At 38.0% G+C, this 20,920-nt stretch overlaps 2 protein-coding genes across 2 annotated transcripts; both read left to right on the top strand.

Annotated features, from left to right (window-relative positions):
• The first annotated feature begins 873 nt into the window (after positions 1-873).
• On the top strand, positions 874-5,078 carry LOC122001506 (ferredoxin--NADP reductase, embryo isozyme, chloroplastic-like). The gene is made up of 6 exons (XM_042556280.1): positions 874-994; positions 1,131-1,187; positions 1,815-2,153; positions 2,837-3,056; positions 4,249-4,492; positions 4,578-5,078. Exons 1-6 carry the CDS (start codon positions 971-973, stop codon positions 4,834-4,836), a joined length of 1,143 nt encoding a protein of 380 aa, XP_042412214.1. The 5' UTR covers positions 874-970; the 3' UTR covers positions 4,837-5,078.
• A 476-nt stretch (positions 5,079-5,554) lies between these two features.
• On the top strand, positions 5,555-11,827 carry LOC122001505 (GDP-L-galactose phosphorylase 1-like). Its single transcript, XM_042556279.1, has 8 exons — positions 5,555-5,679; positions 5,993-6,435; positions 7,607-7,722; positions 7,811-7,870; positions 7,946-8,176; positions 8,268-8,450; positions 10,944-11,195; positions 11,374-11,827. Exons 2-8 carry the CDS (start codon positions 6,345-6,347, stop codon positions 11,566-11,568), a joined length of 1,128 nt encoding a protein of 375 aa, XP_042412213.1. The 5' UTR covers positions 5,555-5,679; positions 5,993-6,344; the 3' UTR covers positions 11,569-11,827.
• The last annotated feature ends 9,093 nt before the right edge of the window (positions 11,828-20,920 follow it).

Genomic DNA, 20,920 nt, shown 5'->3' with positions numbered 1-20,920 from the left:
GAAAGACCCCATACCATTAATCTGAATCAAGTATAATATTCAGACCTCTTTCATGTCCAACCATAAAGATAGCTATCCTAAATTTTCAGTTACTTTCTTTCATCTACATTGGAACATCGAAAATTATGGAGAAAAAAGAAGTTTTTTTTCTCTCTCTCTTATCTTCGTTCTGATTCAGCGCAAGAATTAAGCAAATTGATTCATGTTTTGCTTCCTTTGATCTGTGTAACCGTGTTTACCCTCTCTGAAAGGATCATAATGCCTCTCTTTTTTTCCCTCCCCTTCGTTCTTCCTAAGTAATCACAATCTTCATTTTTGATTAAAATATAGATGGTGCCGTGGCTCTAATGCCATCCTTTAATATTCCAAAATTCTCCCATTTTGTCGTCTACTTATCTCTATTATTCAAAGTTTGCGGGGGCAGAAGGAAAGTCCACGAGGCAACGCCCGACGACTCACGCCACTGCCGTAGGAAGTCACTTTTTCAGAAAGTCTCTCCTTTTTCTTTATTTTCTTAAATCAACACCTCTTTATTGCAGCTTGACCCTCGAAGTTTGCCTTTGTATATTGTATTATTAGACCAGATAATTTTTAAAAAAAAATGATTTTATGTAATAGCTTAATGCCCATACGTTGATTATTTAGATGCCAAATTTTCTAACTATTGCTATATGATCAGATTATTAAGAAGTTAATTAGAAAAAGTGAAGACTGCTTTGCAAGGCCTAAAAAACCTGTTTGTAATTCTTACAAAAAGGTATCTCTAATAGTAAAGTTTTCCATCATAAGAAGGTAAGCAGAATAGAACTGCTCTGTAATTTGTTCATAGGCGAGGGGTTTCCATGAATGATTTCCAACATTTCACAATCTAAGTATTTAATAACGGGTAACGAGGGCTGCTTCCCTCTTCGCCGCCTCGCCCTTCTGCTTCCCCGAGCAATTGGAGACGATCTCCACAGATCTCGCAACGATGGCGCACGCTCTAGGAGCTATGGTATGCGATCTTCTTCTTGGTTTTGCTTTTTCATCCGCAGATGCTTAGGCTTTCATCTCCTTCAAGTTTTTGACTGCTTTGGTTGCGTTCGGTTTTTAGAGTTGGCGTAGTGTCTGATGGGTTGACTCTTTGGCAGGCATCCGTCTCTGCATCTGTTGCGCCGGATGCATCGCTGAGGAAGGCGGGATTGAAGGTGAAACTAGATTGCTGTCAAGATTAATGTTACTTAAGTAGATTGATTTCTTTTTACTGGTTTCGTGGTTATTTATGCCCGTTGCTTAGTTGGATAATTGTAATATCCAAATCTACTTTTCAAATGTGAGATAAATTGTAGTGTCCGTTGCTTAGATGGCTTGTTTGATTGGACTGGAATTGAAACTTTGTCGGGAAATTTTAAGCATTTAACTTTGTACCCAAATTTAATGAGTATCTTGTTGAAAATGAAGTTTCTTGCTTGTACTTATCAAGCTGGCATTTTTTGCTTTCTTTATTTGTTATATTGATTGTTCAGTTTCATTTCTACCTTATCAGGTCGTTAGCAGATGTTTCTTGGTTAACATTTAGTAGCATCAGTTTCGTGAATTCTTTTGAGCATATCTAATTTGGGATACCTGCATTCTTGTGCTGCTTCGTGGTTGTTCACATCTTGAAATAAAGAGAATTCTTTTGTGAATTTGTTTGTAGCGAGTAACAAATAACTTGTGTCTCTATATGACTCAATGTCTTAAAGTAGCTTGATATTTGATGATTCAATCTTATATATTTTGATGTTCAGTTGACTTTGCTTTGTCAACTAAACAGACTTGTTTCACTCATTCAGGTTCAGAACAGTCTTAGCTTCAACAATAAATTATGGATGCCATTAACATCAGTATGCTTAAAAAGCAGGACAGCATCCACATATCGATGCAAAGTTGTATCAATGTCTGTCCAACAAACTGTCAAAAACAAAGTCCCAGTTCAGCCCTTGGAACTTGAGAATGCTAAAGAGCCGCCTCTTAATCTATATAAGCCCAAGGAACCATACACCACTGCAACGATTGTTTCAGTTGAGAGGCTGGTGGGCCCAAATGCACCTGGTGAGACATGCCATATTGTGATTGATCATGGAGGCAACGTGCCTTATTGGGAAGGTCAAAGCTATGGTGTTATCCCTCCTGTAAGTGGTATTTTTGGTACTCAAATTTCATGAGACTGTATTAAATAAACCTGTTAAATGTTCTTTCAAGCCTTCTGTAGGTAGAATACAATTCACAGTTAAATGTTTGTCTTTGTTACAATTTTCCTCAAGATTTTTTAATTGATTCTTTCCTTATTTTGATTTTGCCTTTGATAAATGCTCATTACTTCATTGTTTTCAAATACAAGTCATCAGTGATTATGTTAGCGATCAACTAATATAAGTGAATGCAAGATACCTCTTGATGGACTGATTTATGACCACACACTCGGCTTAATTTTGGATCCCTCCTCTTAAATAGCAAACACAGTTAATTGGCAACAAATTGGGTGGTAATGACCACGATGCGCCTTGTAATTAGATTTTCGTCCACGTGCTTATTAAATTGGACTTTTACCTGATTAGTTATCATGTTTTACTCTTTAGACAAATCTGGCATGAGTTATGCAAAAATGATCATTTGAAGGTTTCATGTTAGAAGTAAGTCCACAAATGTTAAGGTGCCTGTTGAAGTGAATTCGTGTTTTCTTCTGATAGTCAAAAAGCCCTTGGATTTCTGTGGTTGTTCATTTGTTTTTTAGCTCTTTTAATCCAAATGAAGACATTAGCCTTTTTTGCGGTTATGAAATTTTTGTCTTTTATCTATCTATTTGTTTCCTCAGGGTGAGAACCCGAAGAAGCCAGGGAATCCTCACAATGTCCGACTCTATTCAATTGCATCAACTAGATACGGTGACTCATTTGATGGAAAGACAGCCAGCTTATGTGTCAGAAGAGCTGTTTATTATGATCCCGAGACTGGGAAGGAGGACCCTTCTAAGAAGGGTATCTGCAGTAATTTTCTCTGTGATTCAAAGCCAGGGGACAAGATTCAGCTAACAGGTATGATTTGATCACTTATAGTTTAGCTTATGGGTTGAGAGCATGGTTCGGTTTACCAGTTTCATAGGTTTATTTGAGTTTGAAACAATCATTCCAGAACCATCCAGAAACCAAACGGTTTGTGTTGAAAGCAAAATCAACCCAATTTTCAGTAAGGATTAAACTGAAATTTTATTAAAAAAAAATCACAAACTAACTACATAGTAACTACAAAGTTACTAAACAATATGTTATTTTATTAGTAACTAATAATCATTATACTGTCTATTTATCATCCTATAAAAAGAATATAAACGGTGATATGTACTAAATATTAGGATAATTGTGGATTAAAATATATAATAATATATTTATATAATTATTAATCACTTAGATTCAATTTTATTAGTTTCACCAAAACTCTAAATCATAATGGAACCAAACTTGAAAAGATGGGCTACTTTCCAACTCCAAACTAAATTGGAAAAGTGAGCAATTGTATTTGTCGTTTTGGTTCTGTTCAATTTACTGGTTTAGGGCTACACATAGGAGAACCCGCCCTGCCAGAAAAAATGAACCCGAACCCGGACCCGCTCCGTCTACTTTTTCAATCCGCCCCACCCCAAACTTGTTCCAACCCCGGTGGGTTGGACCCACCAATATATATATATATATATATATATACAGGGCGGGTTCGGGGCAGGTTCATTGAAACTCGTAATCCGTCCCGAATCCGCTTCTAAATCCGGTTAGCGGGTTTAAACTTGCCCTATAACCCATTTGACCGGGTTTAAATCCTCCCCGAACGGGACGGGTTTAATACGGGGCCAGGTTAAACCCGACTTATTGTCATCCCTAGCTACACATGCCCATCCCTAGTTTAGCTACAGCTTCTTGATATCTTTTAATGGACCACGACACAAACGACTCCATATATGCCTTTGAGAATAAATTTGTAACTGCAAGCTTGACACAAAGGTCACCAGTTCAGCTATTGTGTCAGAGTTATGTTGTGATTATTATCTTAACAGAATGCAGAAAGTATATGATCTACTTTGAGCTCCACTTGTTTTTCGAAGTAAATTGTTGCCATGAGGATCTGTATTAGCAGAATTGTGTAGTTCAGTACTTTAACTTGGCTATACGGAGCAGTCGATGGAAGGACCCACTCCACTAATTCTCCATATTTATTATTGTTTATGAACAATTGCAGGACCCTCTGGAAAAATCATGCTGCTGCCAGAAGATAACCCAAATGCAACTCATATCATGATAGCTACAGGGACCGGAGTTGCTCCTTTCCGTGGATACCTTCGCCGCATGTTCATGGAGGATGTAACTTCCTCGTATAAGTTTGGTGGCCTGTCATGGCTCTTCTTGGGGGTTGCAAACTCTGACAGCCTTCTCTATGATGAGGAGTTCAACAGCTATCTTAAAATCTACCCCGATAACTTCAGGTAGCTGAACCATTCCCTTTGTATATCCATTCAATTAACTCCAATTCTTTACGTCTTTCCTAAATCATCGGTACTTTTTTGTTAGGTATGACAAGGCACTCAGCAGGGAGCAGAAGAACAAGAGTGGTGGAAAGATGTACGTTCAAGACAAGATTGAGGAATACAGTGATGAAATCTTCAAGCTTTTAGACAAAGGCGCGCACATCTACTTCTGTGGTTTGAAGGGAATGATGCCTGGAATTCAAGATACACTAAAGAGAGTAGCGGAGCAGAGAGGCGAGAGTTGGGAGGCCAAGCTCTCCCAGCTGAAGAAGAACAAACAATGGCACGTTGAGGTTTACTAGGCAAAGTTAAGGCCCCCAGTCAAATTCTGATTGTTGCCTAAAACATAGGAACACATATTTCGTCTATTAGCAAATTAATTTTCTAGATTTATGAGAGAGACCCTTTGATGTGGGAAGGAATAAGGTTTAAGTGTAGCTAAATCAAATATTGTGCTCTCCGTTGTTATTTGGGGATCAATTTGTACTTCAAGTTCATGAATTCTTGTATTCTGATTAATTAGAGAAACTTTCAAATCTGCCAATTCCTAAGTAATGTCTAACGTGTCTTAATTATATTCAACCTCTATTTTGGACCGTCCGACTCTTGCAGGTTTGGACTCAAGTTCAATCTTAGTACATTTGGTTTTTCTATATTTTTGTTTAAATAAACTATTTTTATTATATATTTATAAATAATCTTATATTTTTTTAAAGAACATAAACTAGTGTATTATTCGATAACTAAGAATGGTCTTGGCGTTGACGAGGGCGAGAGGGTCTACTCTGTCTAGCCAATAGGAGCAAGATAAATAATGACGTATGGTTCTTCCAGCATTTTAGGTGCACTTTGCTTGGAGAAAACAACCCTTACCCAAATTCATACTCCCAACCTGACTTGACTCACGCTGTTGCCCCACTCCATTGTCCAAGAGTCTGACAGATATGTTTTTGAGTAGGAAGGAAAAAACAATCCTTCCTCCATTTCTGATCTAACTTGCACAGCTATCTATAAATATGCGGTGATGTCACGATCGTTCAAACTCCACCATCCGTTGTCGTCTCCAGCGACCTTCTTTCGTTCCCAAATCCCAATTGCCATCCGTCGCCTCGACTCGCATCGCTTCCTGCGAAATCCTAGCCCAGGTGCCGCCGTCTCCCTTCGACTTTCTTCTATTTCTGCCTCGTATTTCCCTCGATTGGGTTCTCTTCCGGGGAGCCCCTGCGCTGCGATTTCGTATAGGGTTTTGATTTCGGCGTCGTTCCGGTGGAAACCACCTATTTTTAGCTATTTATTAAGGGAGCGTGAATTTATTAGAGTTTTTTTCTTCGATTCCATATTTTGGTGTGGATCTTGTGTGTGAAGTCGTTTTTACTAGTTTGTATTCGTCGACGTTGTTTCTTCTCCGGGTTTTGATCGTGTTTATGGAATTTTGATATTTGATTCTTTTTTATGCAGTGGTAGTTGATGGGCGATTGATCTCTTACGTCTGCTGGTGGATGATTGAGATTTCGTTCGCGCGGCCGGAAAATTGCTAGTCCTAGGAGGGCTGGCTTCATTAATTCAACCACGGCTCCGAGAAAAGAATACCGTCCTTTAGATCGTAGGGGAAGACCATGCTTTCAGCACTTTCCTAAGTTTTTGCTTGCCTCCCCTTCTTTCCACGGCGGCAGGGGTGCCCTACCTTCAGCTGGGGGGCATCCTTCGGATCTTACGTTCCTTGCTGGTGGCGGGCAATCTGATCTGCACTATATCTTAGTGTGTAGTTTCTGATATTTAGTTCTGGTTAAGCTTTTCTAGCAGGACGGTTATGGCCCCAGTTGGGCATGTTGAAAGTGAATGTACGCTTCAACGGGAGAGCACGAGAACCGAGCGGTGTAAAAGTCATCAAGTGCCTAATTGTTAGTTGTTTTCACTCAACTAACTTCTTCATGCATTAATTACTTCCACCCATTTTTGCGTTCTTTCTTTTCTTTTGCTTTGATCTGTCATTTGTAATTTAGGATAAACTCCGCCCTCTAATTGGGAATTTGTTATTTATATTCTAGGAAATTTTGTTACACTTTGGATACAACTGAGTAGTTTATGTTGGAACAGTATAAGAAAATTGAAGGCATAAGCAGAGCCTCAATAATATTAAGTCTGGATCGTTTTACAATTATTATTGTAGAAATTAGTATGTAACCTGCTTCATATGTTTTTTTACACTCCCAGAATTCCCCTATGTTTTCTTTATTTTAATCATTTTTCTAGTGTCAGTGGAGGTGATGAATGTTTTTTTATGATAAAAAATTGACTTTAATTTGGGTATTGCTACTGAAGTTGTTGTTTGAATAGAAATTGACATATTTATGAACAAGATTTACATGCTGATTTCACTAAATGGTGAATTGTTTACTTCATACTACATACATCTGGTTTTCACGAATTGGTGGTTCTGTTCCAATTTGACATTGCTGATATGATTTTCCTAATTTTCTGTTTGATATCTGTTTCTTTATAATTTACTTGCATAAGCACGTCTTCATTTTAAAAAATCTAACTAACTGAAGTATACTGCAGCTTCTGTAAAATTTATTCCTATCAGCTTAGACAAGTAAGATTGCTTGAATACTGGCCAAGGCCAAGAAAATCATCTCAAAAGGGATGAAATATTGTAGTATTACAACATAAAACAAAATAAAAGGATAAGGAGGGATGAATAAATGCAACTTAGAATACGTATCTGGCATCACTGAGTTACATGAACCTAGCAACTGTTAAGATTTTCACACAAACATAGACTGCATGACTAGCCAAGGTTTAGTCAAAATGATTAACTAACACAGAAAAACTGTGCTCTTTGATTAAGTTTTTGATTAGATAGTAGTTCCAACTTGATTAAACTTCAAGATACTTTTGATTATTTTCCACATGGTAAGTTTCATGCATGTATTAGTCTGCCTATTTTAATTAAGGCTCTAAAGCCTGTGTAGGCTACGTTTGTGTTTGACATGTTTTGCATGAATTTATTTTTGTTACTAAACTAGTAAATACTTCTTTCAGGACTTATAATCATTTTGAATTTTTCAGGCATTACGAATATCTATCATCTTGGTAAATCTATTCAAGATGATGATGTTTTAGGTGACTTGCCATGCTCTGAGGCAAGAAGTCATAGTCTATTGGACATTCTTCTCCTTTCTCAGGTATATCTGCAAAGTGAGCTTGTTTTCTTCTACTTCTATAAGTCCTTATATATATTAAGTTATTGAAATGCTAACCATGAACGTCTAGTGGGAGGATCATGCCTTGAAGGGAAATCTTAGATATGATGTCAGCACTTGTCAAATGAAGGTCCCTTTTCCAACTGATTGTTGCGCTTAATGTCTTATTATTGATCCATTGAATAGCTTTTGATGCTTTTTGCAGATAGTTTCTGGTGCAAAGAAGTTCATTGCTCAGCTGAATGAAAATTGGAACTTAAATACCCTTATGGACTTTGAGAAGAAAAGCTTTCAAGCCCGTGGGCCTTACTGCTTTAGTGATGTTAAACCTCACAGGGAGGATTTACTAATTTGTGTGACTTTTGGAGAAAAGGAGGGTTCTGAACTTGTTTCATCATCTATCCTTCCTAAAGATGGAGTTTTAGTTATTGCAAATGTAAGGCACTTCTTTAGAGTAGTCCACACGTCCAAGGTTGTGGATTAACTTATATTAAATATTCTTATTCGTAATTAATCTCTTTTTGAAGGCAAATCCTGTGGAATATGGGCACATATTCTTAGTACCATATGATGTCCATAAGATGCCTCGGCTGTTAGATAAGAGAGTTCTTGAATTGATGACACAAATTGCGGCTGAAGTAGCCAATTCCTCTTTTCATATCTTTGTGGATTATGATGGTTCTGAAAGTATGGATCATAGAGGTTTTCAGGTAATTTTCTTTGCAGTTAGTTCTTTTGTTCCTTAATTTTATTTGGTATTTGCAATTTCTTAAATTCTGTTGTTACTATTCTCCTGCAATTAGCGTTATCATAGATGTGGTTTGATTAGTTTGTTCATAGCACTGTAGATTTACTGGTGTTATTTAAGTGTTTATGGTAGGAATTATCAGTTGTCATACAAATGGAGATTATGGTAACTTGAGGAAATAACTTGTGTATATCAATAAGTTCACCCTTATTTCAAGAAAGCATTACAAAAATAGGCATGTATTGTACGCTGTTTGGGATATGTTCACTTTTAGTTGGTATTGCATTTAATTGTGGCATTTTTGTGTGTCAGTACCTCATACTCCTCCATTTCACGTTTTTCTTTCATTGGAGCTCTTCACAATAGAACTTAGTTATATATAGAGAAAAATATCCCTATTTATCTTCAGCTTTCTGATCTTTTCCTCATTTTATATTAGAATTGTACATTGTTTTGTGGTGCGCTTTCTGGTCTTCCAGTCATGGCTACCCTACTCGATTCCTTTATTTGTGAAATCTAGGACTTCACCGGTATATTAAAATCAAGCATTTAGCTTTGATTATCTTTGAGCTAATAATACTGTTTTGTGGCACAACAATCTGTGAGCTATATGAGTATTCGTATGCAAACCTCTATATTACTGTAGACTATAGTGTATGCCATAGACAATCTGCGAGCTATGAATACTCCTATGTAAAGATAGTGTGGAGTTTTTGTGGGTGATGATGGAATATATTATAAGTAGGGTAGCTGTATAGAGCCTTCGACATCTATCTATGCAAAACTTAAGAGTGGTTAATCAGCCAATATCTAAAGGTAACTAATATAAGGTCCGAAGCATTGTATGTGAATGGTTGGGTTGCTCCGAAACTATCGCTTAAATTTCGTGAGCTGCAGTGAGGGATGACAATGGGACAAACCGGGAACTTATGATATAAATTATTGTTCTTTGTCCCCGCATTGCAACATCTTTGCAAGTTGGGTCAAGGTTGAACAATAAAGTATATATGAAACTATAAAATATGTATATTATAAATTTGCTTCATGCGGGTCAAGTAGGGCAAGTGAGTAAGGGCACAAAAGTTTTATTTTATACCTGCCCTACCACGCATGCGCGAGTTACTTTATTTTTTTAATCTCACATGCTCCCAATTTGCGTTACATGGCCATCTTAATCAGGATGGGTAGAGTAGGGTTGAAGAAATTGTGCTCTGGAGATGTCTGAACTGCTTGAGCTACTGCTTAAGCTACTACCTGCATCGTAAATTGAAGTTGAACACTTATTCTTCATAGGTGGGTGGCTTGGTCCTTGGTGGGTACAATTAAAAAGTATACTGATGAAATATTGCTTTTACATGAAATCTATCATATTCGTATTGTTAAATAAATGATGGTCATGGTCTGTTTGTCTCAACCCATTGGTAATGTGAATTGTTGACTTCACTTAAAACTCATTGAGCTTTAGTCTTCACTACAAGTCTTACCTAATTGTTATGAGCAAGTTACTAGGTTAAAGCTTGCTTTAGAGTCAATATTTTTTTCAAACATGGGGCATAGCCCTTCATGAAGGGGAGCCTTGTTGCAATGGTAAAGTTGTTGCCTTATGACCTTTTGATCACATGTTCGAGTTGCGGAAATAGCCTTTTGCAATGCAGAGTAAGACTGCATACAATAGACCCAATGTGGTCCAACCTTTCTTGGACCTTGCATTGGCGGGAGCTTCATGCACCAGACTATTCCTTTATGAGGCATCCTTCATCATCCACAACATTTTGACTACCATAATAAAACTATATAATCTAATTGATTACTTATATTCTTTTCAGGCATAATTTAAGTTTGTGATGAAGTAGGATCAGCGCATTAATAGAATTATATTATGTTCAAGGATGAACTAGTATGGAAGTGTGAAGTTTGTCACATAATTGTGGTACTCACTTAAATGCTGAGCTATTTTCTAGGTGAGAAATGTTCCTTGATCTTACATTTTCTGATGTATGCACACTGGATTTCGAGTGGTTGTAGTATTGACAAAGTCAATAAGCTTAAATGAAAAATGTTACAAATTCTTGATTATATACTGGACTGCTGTTTGGGCTGCTCCAGCCACGCTGTTGCCCCAGCTTACCCGAATCACTGCTCAAGCTGGCTTGGTGACCATCTTACACTCATTTCACCCTGCGTTGATTTCCTTTCATTTGTTCGTTTTTTTTTCTTCCTCAATATTGTATTTGTCTTTTCGATTGTTATCCTCTGGAAACTGTATCAGACTGTTCTTCCATGACCTTTTTTTTAAGTACAAAAAACTAGTGTCCTTTTCCTGTTTATGAAATGGTGCTCTTAGAGCTGTTTGTCATCTATAAAATGTTTTGTAGTGCTTAGATAGTTAAATTGTCCTGAGCAATATCTCTCTCTTCTTAACACCAGTCATTTACCTTTTTACATGTTTGAACAGGCGAGCTACTTTGCAGACCCTTTACCTGTGGAGCTTCTTCCCAGCATCCCTGTTTATGGTAATTTGCTTTCAACAGGTATATATATCGGTGAAGTAGCAGATTATACTTTGAAAGCTTTAGTCTTTGTGAGCAAGAATTTCAACAAAACAGTCCAAGTTGTTGGAGAAATATGTGCTTACTTGTGCGACAACGGTAGTGCATTCAGTCTGCTCATCTCTGACTGCGGCAAAAAGGTGTTTTTGTTTCCTCAGGTGATAACTTCTTATCTTTCTCCTTGTTTAAGGATTTATTCTTTTGATTTCATCCAAAGAACGGCAAATTTTCTGCAAATAATGAGATTTTGTGAAATTCCTACACAGTTCCTTTTGATATTATGAGAATTATTTGCAATTCAAATATGTAGGTCACTATACCATGCCATCTATGCAGGTTCGTGCACCATTTAGGTACCAACTTTCTGCCTGGGAATGTGGAGGTTATTTCATCTATGATACACAATCTGATTTCAACCATGTCACCGAGTCGTATATATGCAGCCTTCTCGCTTCCGTGTCCCTCGATGCTCACAATTTCAAAACTCTCAAGCAACAATGCTGTACTGCTGTATCCAAGTTCATGATTTGAATCTCCCTCCCCTCGCAACTATGGCTCCACTGCTACTCTCTCATCTTTCCTAGTTCATCGTGTGATATACTGTGCCTAAAACAAATGATTGAGAATTGCTAGTGAGCATAAAACATATGTTTGCCGCTGTCACTCTTTTATCGTAAAATGATGACCCTAAACCTGTGTAATAGGGATGTAAAACTCGAAGTCAGTTCCCTTTGTTATTTCTCACAATATATGCTGCCAACTCGCCAAACTGTATTTGGCTGCTGTTAAACAGCTGGTACAAAATGCAGAAGTAGTGACAATTTTTTTCTCTTCCTGGAGACAGGCGGTGTCACACCAGTACAGACCAGAGCCAGTCTCACTGTGAGGACCTTGCACACTCTCATGGCATTTCTCTTTCAAGGCGAGAAAGTTCGCTCGAATCTGTCTTATCATATGCTGTGAATCTTGTGCCAAGATTTGTGAATGCCTTCTGCTGACGCTGTATCGCGTTCGCTGCTACATCAGCACGAGAAGCTCAAATGCTGCCTGACTGAGAGAAAGGGTCCGAGAAATAATTTAAGAGCATTTGAGCTCCAATCTCTTATTCCTCTCTCGGCTCGTATCATGTAGAAAAAGCCACTCGGTTTAATTAATTATCTTTGCCAAAAGATCATAGTCTGCTTCGCCATAATTACTTTGGTTCACTCGTTTGCAGGCGCATTTACTGCTTGAATGGCAGCTCCACAGTTCTTTCCACTCCTAGGTCCTGTTGACCTTCCTGCTGGTGTGCGAAGGAGACGAGAGGGAGAGGGAGAGGGAGAGGGAGAGGGAGAGCAGCAGTGAGATGAAGAGAGGTTGAGGGATTCCGTGGCCAGGGTACTCTTGCCTACCACTACTCGGATCAGATAAAACAAGGAGTTATTCCAGAAATTATTGTCGGGCACTGGCCCACATCGAACACCCATCCATGCTGCAAGACCTTTGTGTGTGCCCCCGCCGGAAATCATTGGCCATTGCTTTCTCTTTACGAACTGGAGAAGAGTTCATAGTTATTGCAACTCTTTCGCCCAACCATCAGTCGATGATTTTCAGTGGATGAATCACTCTCTGAATAATTATATTGGCTCCTCCCTGCCCACTGTCCACTGTCAATTGGGAAAAAAGAGGAGCATTTTACCATTGGAACTCTTCTTTACTCCCTTGTGAAATTTACTAGACACGGCCCAGTGGCATGCTTCTGATTTGAGAGGGAATCCAATGCACTCCCACCGGAGAGAACCTTTCGAAACCATCAAAACAATCAAGATGAAGAAGCCATGCCTGCCTCTGACTTAACTCGCTCGAATCAAACAAAAACCGTCTCATCTTGGGGACACAATCATCAACGAGAATCTCTCTCAAACTTCGAGCTCCAGTTCTCCTCTTTGACCATTTGTCCTTTGTCCTTAATTACTCGTAGATATCTTTTTAACCACCGTGTGGGGTGCACATAAGTTATTTAGTGAGCTGAATATTTCTAAAAAAAAATATGCCTGATTTCTTTTTATGTAGTCTCTTACAGATCTGCCTCTCGGTTCTCTCGGTCAAAATTATCTATGGCCAATTTCTACGGGTTAAACTAATCCAATCTAGAATCAAATTCCAAGGTCTCCTCCCATGGTCCCACTTAACACCCATCCAACAACAAACAGTATGTTCATCTCACTCTCACATGCCAAAAGCCCACTCTGGACAATGTCGAGCAATGACAGCCATCGGATGGCACCGGGCCACCGGCAGCAGAATGCAGTGAATGGAGAAAAAGGCAGAAATCATCACTATGTGAAAATCAGTAATAGACTTCGGATATTATCCGAAGTAATAGACAGATAATTACCGAAGTAGACGTACGTAAAGTAAAAAGGTCAATTTATTACTTCTCCATACAATTACCGAAGTCTATCACCGGTCCAAATCTGGTTCAAAATCGAACCATTTTTAAAGTAAAAAGGTTCTATTACTTCATCAAGATCAATAAAAGTACCGAAGTGGTTGATATATTACTTCATAGGTTATATTGACTGACGAAGTAAAATATGTATACGACTTCACAAATTTGATCAGTGACAAAGTAAATAGTTTCTTTAACTACGCCACTATTTAAATTTATTGAAGTCTTTTGTGTTGTATTACTCCATCATTTGTATTTATCATGTTGAAGTAATTGACCATATATTACTACATACAATTTTAATTAACAAAAGTGTATATCATAATATTTTACTATAACACAATATTTTTCACCATCAAAATTGAACAAATATATCACTAATATATATCAAATACAACCCAAAAGTGTATTCATAAAAGACATGTTTAACCATAACCTAAAAACTTTTGTATTTATAAATCTCTAAATACAATTTAAAATTTATATCATAGCCTACACTTAGGCATCCATATAGAAGTAGATGAATTCGCTCCATTCACTTCTGACTTCATCATACTGAGATTGATTGTAATACTGTTTATTTTTTGAAGCTGCAAAATGAAGCATTAACAGAAGTTTGAGGGTCAATGAAAAATGACTTAATATTTTATAAAGAAAATATTTCATAAACAAAAAATTCACCTTCCTCTCCAATTGGATGATAGAGGACCTTAGATAATTTAGTATGTATTCATCCATAAGTCCATAACACTGAAAAAAAAGATGAATATAGATGCATATATATGTACAAAAAAATTATTTGAGCATCTATTCTATAGTAAATCCATTTCAGAATAATCTCTTCAATTAGCATAATGAACAACAAAATAAGGTAAACAAGTAGTGAGGAAACATTTCAAAGGAAAGGAGCCAATACTAGAATTTAGAAAAACAGTACAATTATTCTCTATATCATACTTCCTCTTTCTACAATTAGATTCTTAAATATGGATAGAAAAGCTAAAGAAGATAGGGTACCAAATTCAAGTGAATAAAACAAAAATAATTTTAGAACTAAAATGAAGGTTAGTAAGAAGCCTCAAGGACAATATAGACTTCACCTTCCAAACAAAATCAAGGTAAATATGGGCAAAATATGGAAGCCAAATTTATTAAAAACTTACATATCAAAGAGTTTAGTAGGTGCCTGCCAATGGCCAGAATTGAAGATCAAACATTTGAATCTATCCACTTATGATTATCAAAGAGTTATTCTTCAACTTTTTGGGGGAAGCCCACCCTTTAGAAGTTTGAATGGATCTAGTGATGGGGAAAAAAAATATAAATGTCCATCAGTAGTTCATTTTAACTCTATGAAGAAAATTGGAACTTATAACCTTGGTCTCAAAGTTCTGCTAGATTATAGTTGTTCTAAAAAAATATAACCTTATTCTCAAAATTGGAACTCTATGTTATTTATATCCTTTCTCTCAAAGTTCTACTAGATAGGAACTTATAACAATACCGGGATAGTGGAGACTATTGATTACCACGATAACCAACAACTTACTACTATTGAGAATAAGGATATAAATAACTCAACATTCATCTTATTGTTTTGTGGTATGAGTTTCTACACTTTCCAAAATTAGCATGATATGCACATTAATGTGTTACATAACTAACTAGCAAATTATGAAATAGAATCTAAACAAAAGTGGAATAGATATAAACTATGATATCAAACAATTTCAACCATGAATTTAACCAGCACATTAGAAATACAAACATGAAGTAGAAATAAAAGCAGACTAATCAAATTACAGTTGATATATTAAAAAGCTATTAATTTAACTTGGGCATGAGTATCCAACATGAAAATAGATCTAAGTGTTAAACACACCCACAAGAGTCCAAAAACATTCCTTTATCACCATTCTTACAGTTAGCGCTTCTAAATTATCTTAACCACCACCTTAAATAAGTTGTACCATATCTTTACATTTGTTTTCTTTACTTGAAATTAGGCAGGAAATTACTAAGCGGAGTAGGATTGAGAACGTCAATGAAAACTTCATTTTCATATTTGGGTATCCCATGTTGTCTTCTATTACAAGGACAAATTTAAATTCAAGAATATTCAAGTGTGCCATGTACAGAAATGAAGTAACACAAGTATGTAGATTGTATAACAATAATTGATTAAGCAAAAACCAAAAACAAAAAAAAAAAAGAAGGCACCATGAATAATACCTTTTACTAGTGCAGCCATCTCTTACATCCTTTAGTTCATTCTTTAGTTTACTGATTTTGATAGCTCTTATCAATGCGTCTGTCGTGTTTGTCTTATCAACATTCTGCCGAGTTTTATTGAAAAAAGATACATCCATGATGTAATTATCTAGCAAAGTTAGGGAAAAAAATGTAGTAATAAGCAAGCTAGGGAAAATATAGAATGTATATAATTTCACTTGTTCCTATGAATCAAGATATCAAAGAACATAAATCCACTGAGGACCATTAGATATTACCACATGTAACACTGAAAACAAACAATGAAGTATGAGCACACAAAATATATTATAGTAATAATTATAAAAAAAGGCGAGACAAGACCAAGTTGGTGGCGTTGCCTCATGCTCACACACATATGCGTGCTTTCCACTCCACAGATGGATCTTAAATCATAATACAATGCTGGTGAAGTACTCCAAATGTAAAGAAGGGGACAATTTGAGAAATTTAGAGAAGGAAAAAAAGAGGGTTCTAAGAAAGGAAAAGGAGGAGGAAAGAAGATTAGGGATTTAGAGAAGAAGAAGAAGATTACCTATGGATTTGGATTCCTTATCCTCGGAAACCCTCACCATGCCTGAGAATGAACCCTAACAAACTCACCCGCCTCCTCCCTTCTATCCGCTCTTGCTTTCCATCCTCCTCTACATTCCCGTGCACATTGGACTGCTGTGAGGTAGGAGTGGGATTAACGATGCTAGACACGGAAGGAACATGCTTGGTAGCAAAAGACGCAGCACTAGAGGGAGGATCCTCCATTGGCTGCTTCCGAGAGAGGCAGATCCATGGCTTTTAGGGTTCACAGTGATGGAATGTTGGAGATGAAAAATCTGCACGTAGGGTTTTTGTGAAACGGGGATTGAGTGAAAAAATTAGGGATAGAAGGGAAAAGTGTTTTCACTGGATCAAATTTATTACTTCAATACTTACAAAATTAAATTTTATTTTATAATCTATTACTTCATCAAATAAATATTACAAAGTAAAATATCAATTAAAATGAGAATGTGATCCATATTTTTTAACCTATGAAGTCTAAAATAGTATTTACTTCATCATTTTTATAACCGAAGTTGATTACTATATATTACTTCATAAATTCTCATCGCTGAAGTAACATATGGCGAAGTCTATACCCGATTTTCACATAGTGCATCCGCATGAGCCCACTGCCTTACCGCCCTCTCAATTATTATTAGGCAAAAAAGGGCGCCTCGTATTCTTGAAACGGTAAATAATCTGGCCAGTCAGAAAATAAATTTATTAATTAAAAAATTATTTAAAAATTTAATTAAGTATTATTATTAAAAATTAATTAAAATTTATTTTTAAAACTAAATATGGAAATAGATGGAAAAGAATATAATAGGCTTATAAAATATAATATTATTCAGACACGTGATCTTAAAAATTTTAAAAAAATTATTCTGACTAATCAAATTTTAATCATTTAGTATTACCTTTTTAAAATCACGAACATCGTTTCATTTTAATTTGTATGTGAAGGGCACTCCGCCGTGTATTATTATCTAATTATTTTATATTATAGCATTTTTATTATTATCTCACCTATATTTCTAATTTATATCTTAAATTAGGGGTGCATTGAACTTAAGATATAGTGTAGTAGTTTCCTGCCCTCGATCCAGCCGACCTATTACTTCTCTGTCGAGTATTAGCTCATCTTGATCTAAACATGGGAGTCCACACTTTCTTTGTTAGAGGTTAATATTTCATTCACATGGCTCGATTGAACTATGGCTCTTGTGTACAGTCGACAAATAGTCCTTTTGGCAGTCCAGACTCTAATACTAATTGTTATAATCAAAAGAATTCAAATATCTCCATAATGGTATAATATTGTCCACTTTGGACTTAAGCTTTCATGATTTTATTTTTAAATTTTGTATATACCCCATGATGATTTTGATTTAATCAACCAAGTCAAGTTAAACCGTATTATTATTTTGATACCCTGTGTCTAAGTGTGCAAAAACTTAGGAGCACAAGAAGTCGAGTGAAAGAAGCAGCTTGCGAAAAGGAAGGCACGAGAGAGAGTCGACAGATTCAGTGCATCTGAGGAGTGAGGTGCTATGGAAGAGTACGTTGGCGGACGAGAAGGAGACGCACAGCGTTTCCGAGGGACGAGAAGTTGAAGCGGAAGGTTGCTCATGAAGGCCAGAAAATGAGTTCGGGTGAGCCCTATTCCGGATGGCCGAAATCACTCAACCGAGCGAAGTCGGAGAGAGAGCCCAGACCGAAAGTCAACAAAAGGTTGACTTTGGTTCGAGTGCTCGGACTAAAAATTTTATCAAAAATTGACGTGGCACAATCCGTTGTGAAGAGGATAAAATTATATCCATGTCTAGGCACCTGGAACCCTTTTAGGCGCCCCGATAAAGGCTATAAATACAGCTCTGATTCCAGTAGCTTAGAACATCACTTGTAAAATGACTTCTATTCTTGTTCTACTACTTTTGTGAACTGTCAACGTTGTAAAGAGGCTACTCCTCCCAAAGGAAACTTGAGTGAACTTGATTTGTCTAAGATTAGCAATCCTCTGATTGCAAACCTAGTAAATTCTCTTGCCTTTGTTGGTGCGGGAAGCATCCGACGATCGAACCTTGGTTTTGATAATGGTAAAGGATTCAAAGTTAAGTTAGTGTGTGATCTAACATGTTTGAATGAGTGTTTCAGGAAAGTCCTAGCTGCGGTTAGGCAGGTGAAAAACCCTAAGGGGTGGTAACCTTAGGTCCTAGGGGGCGGTAACCCTAGGTGGAGGAAAACCCTAAGGGGCGGTAACCCTAGGTGGAGAAAAACCCTAGGGGGTGGTAACCCTAGGTCCTAGGGGGTGATAACCCTAGGTGGTAAGTCCAGTCGGTCTGGAGGATCGGACTGGCATCAGGTAATCTCTCCTGAGGGGAGTAGGTGAGGACGCGTTCCCCGTAGAGGGAACAGTAGGCGTCGGGTCGACCTAGGGTTTCCGGTTGGAAATCCGAAGTCAGACTCGGACAGTCCGAAGACTGTCAGTTATTACTTACTGTATTTTATCAGATTCTAACACTGTCTTGCAGGGTATTTTTGCTCGGACTAACCTTTGTTTGCAGGTGAGGAACCTGCTGGAAAAAGGTGGTCCGGGCGCTCGGGATGGATCCGGGTGCTCGGAGGTCCGGGCACCCGGAACAGGTCCGGGCGCCCGGGACCAAGTTTTATCCCCTGCGCGACTTCACCACGTGGAGCATCCTGGTTGGTTGGCCACGTCACACTCCAGGCGCTCGGAAAGGATCTAGGCGCCCTGAATGTCATATAAAAAGAGGGTTGAGGTGCAGCTTCACAACAACAATTGAACAAGCCTTCCTTCTGCTGTGTGCTGCTCAAGAAACGACTCTAAAGTGCTGTTACAGTCACCGACGACCTAAAGCTTCAGTTATTATTTTGCTGTCGGTATTATTTCAATTCCAGTTGTAATTATTTCCGTGTACTTATTCACGATATTATAGTTGTTGCCCACCGGAAGCGATCAAGGATCGCGGGCCTTCGAGTAGCAGTCGTCTTAGGCTCCGAACGAAGTAATTCCCTGTGTCTTTGTGTTTGACTGTCTTTATTCCGCTGCTTATTACTCTATTAGTTTCACGTACGATTTACGATTTCGAAAAACGAAATAGCCACGAGCGCTATTCACCCCCCCTCTAGCGCTTTCGATCCATCAATTGGTATCAGAGCGGGGTCATTTTGAATCGGTGCAACCACCATTCAAAATATTTTTTTTGTGGTATTTTTTTATTTTCGGAGTCGATTAGAATTTAGCCTCATAGCTATATTCTAATTCTTTTTTTCCTCGAATCGGTTTTTTCTCGGAATTGGTGCAACACCACCCGAATTCGTGATCCATTCTTTTTCCCTACCGCACTACTAAGCCAGGACCAAGTCCTGGGACAATTTTTTGGTTGTTTTTCGCTTTAGGTAAAACTGAAATGGCCCTTCAAGAAGGCTACAGTACTGCCCGCCCGCCGCTATTCACCGGAGACGACTTCGGGTACTGGAAAGGTCGGATGGAGGCATATCTCCAGACTCACTTTGAAGTCTGGATGATTGTCAAAACTGGATTCGAACTACCATCTGACACCACCGGCAAACCACTACCGTACGAGGACTGGGATGCATCCTTAATCAAGAAAGTGGAAGCTAATGCCAAGGCAACCTACACCCTCCAGTGTGGCCTATCAAAAGAAGAACTCAACCGCGTCGGCCCCTTCAACAGCGCCAAAGAATTGTGGGAGAAGCTATTCGAACTTCACGAACAGACTAATGCACGCCCGACCGAGAAAGGGTTGGCTTTGGTTGCAGGAACAGGGAGATCGCGTGAGTCAAAGGTCAAGCGAAGAACCGAACCTGAGTCAGAAGAAGAACCAGACTCAGAAGACGATGATGAACTCACAATCGAAATAGTCAGCTTAGTAAAGAAGCTCTGCAAAAAGAAGGGCTTCAACAAAAAGGATCTCAGAAAGGTCATTCAGTCTAAAGAAGCCCAACCAAGCTCGAAGGACAAATTCGAAGTGACATGCTACGGGTGCAATCAGAAGGGTCACATCAAGGCGAATTGCCCGAACCAGAAGGATCCAAAGAAATCCAAAAGAAAGAAGGCATTGAAGGCAATATGGGACGAGTCTTCTTCCGAGGAATCCGACGACGAAGAACAAGAACAGACGAACTTTCTTGCCTTGACAGCCCGGGACTTCACCAACGGATTCGGAAGTGAGGACGAATCAGAAGCCGAGTCCGAGAGAAGCCACGGATCCGCATCCGTTTCCGAAGGGCCGAACCCCTCTTTAAGTAAAAGTCGGTTATATAGTTTAATTAATTATTTAATGCATAAAGTAACTAAGTCTAAGATTCAAATTAAAGCGCTTCTAAAGGAGGTAACACTCCTTAAAGAAACGCCTAACAACGAATCCTTAACTGATCAAGTTCAGACTGGAACCTCAACTCAAGTTCAAAAACTTGAGGAAGAGAATTCCAATCTGAAAAGTCAAGTCAAGGATTTGAAAATAACTCTAGAGCGATTTTCCTTGGGATCCAAGAATCTTGACTTAATTCTTGGAAATCAAAAGGCAATCTACAATCGAACTGGACTAGGATATAAAAAGAAGTATAAATCTTACCTATCCTTAATAAAACCAA

This window comes from Zingiber officinale, chromosome 7A (assembly GCF_018446385.1).
Source record: "Zingiber officinale cultivar Zhangliang chromosome 7A, Zo_v1.1, whole genome shotgun sequence".
In the NCBI taxonomy this organism is placed as follows: domain Eukaryota; kingdom Viridiplantae; phylum Streptophyta; class Magnoliopsida; order Zingiberales; family Zingiberaceae; genus Zingiber; species Zingiber officinale.
Note: the sequence above shows the minus strand (reverse complement) of the source record. Positions and strands in the feature narration are given on the sequence as shown.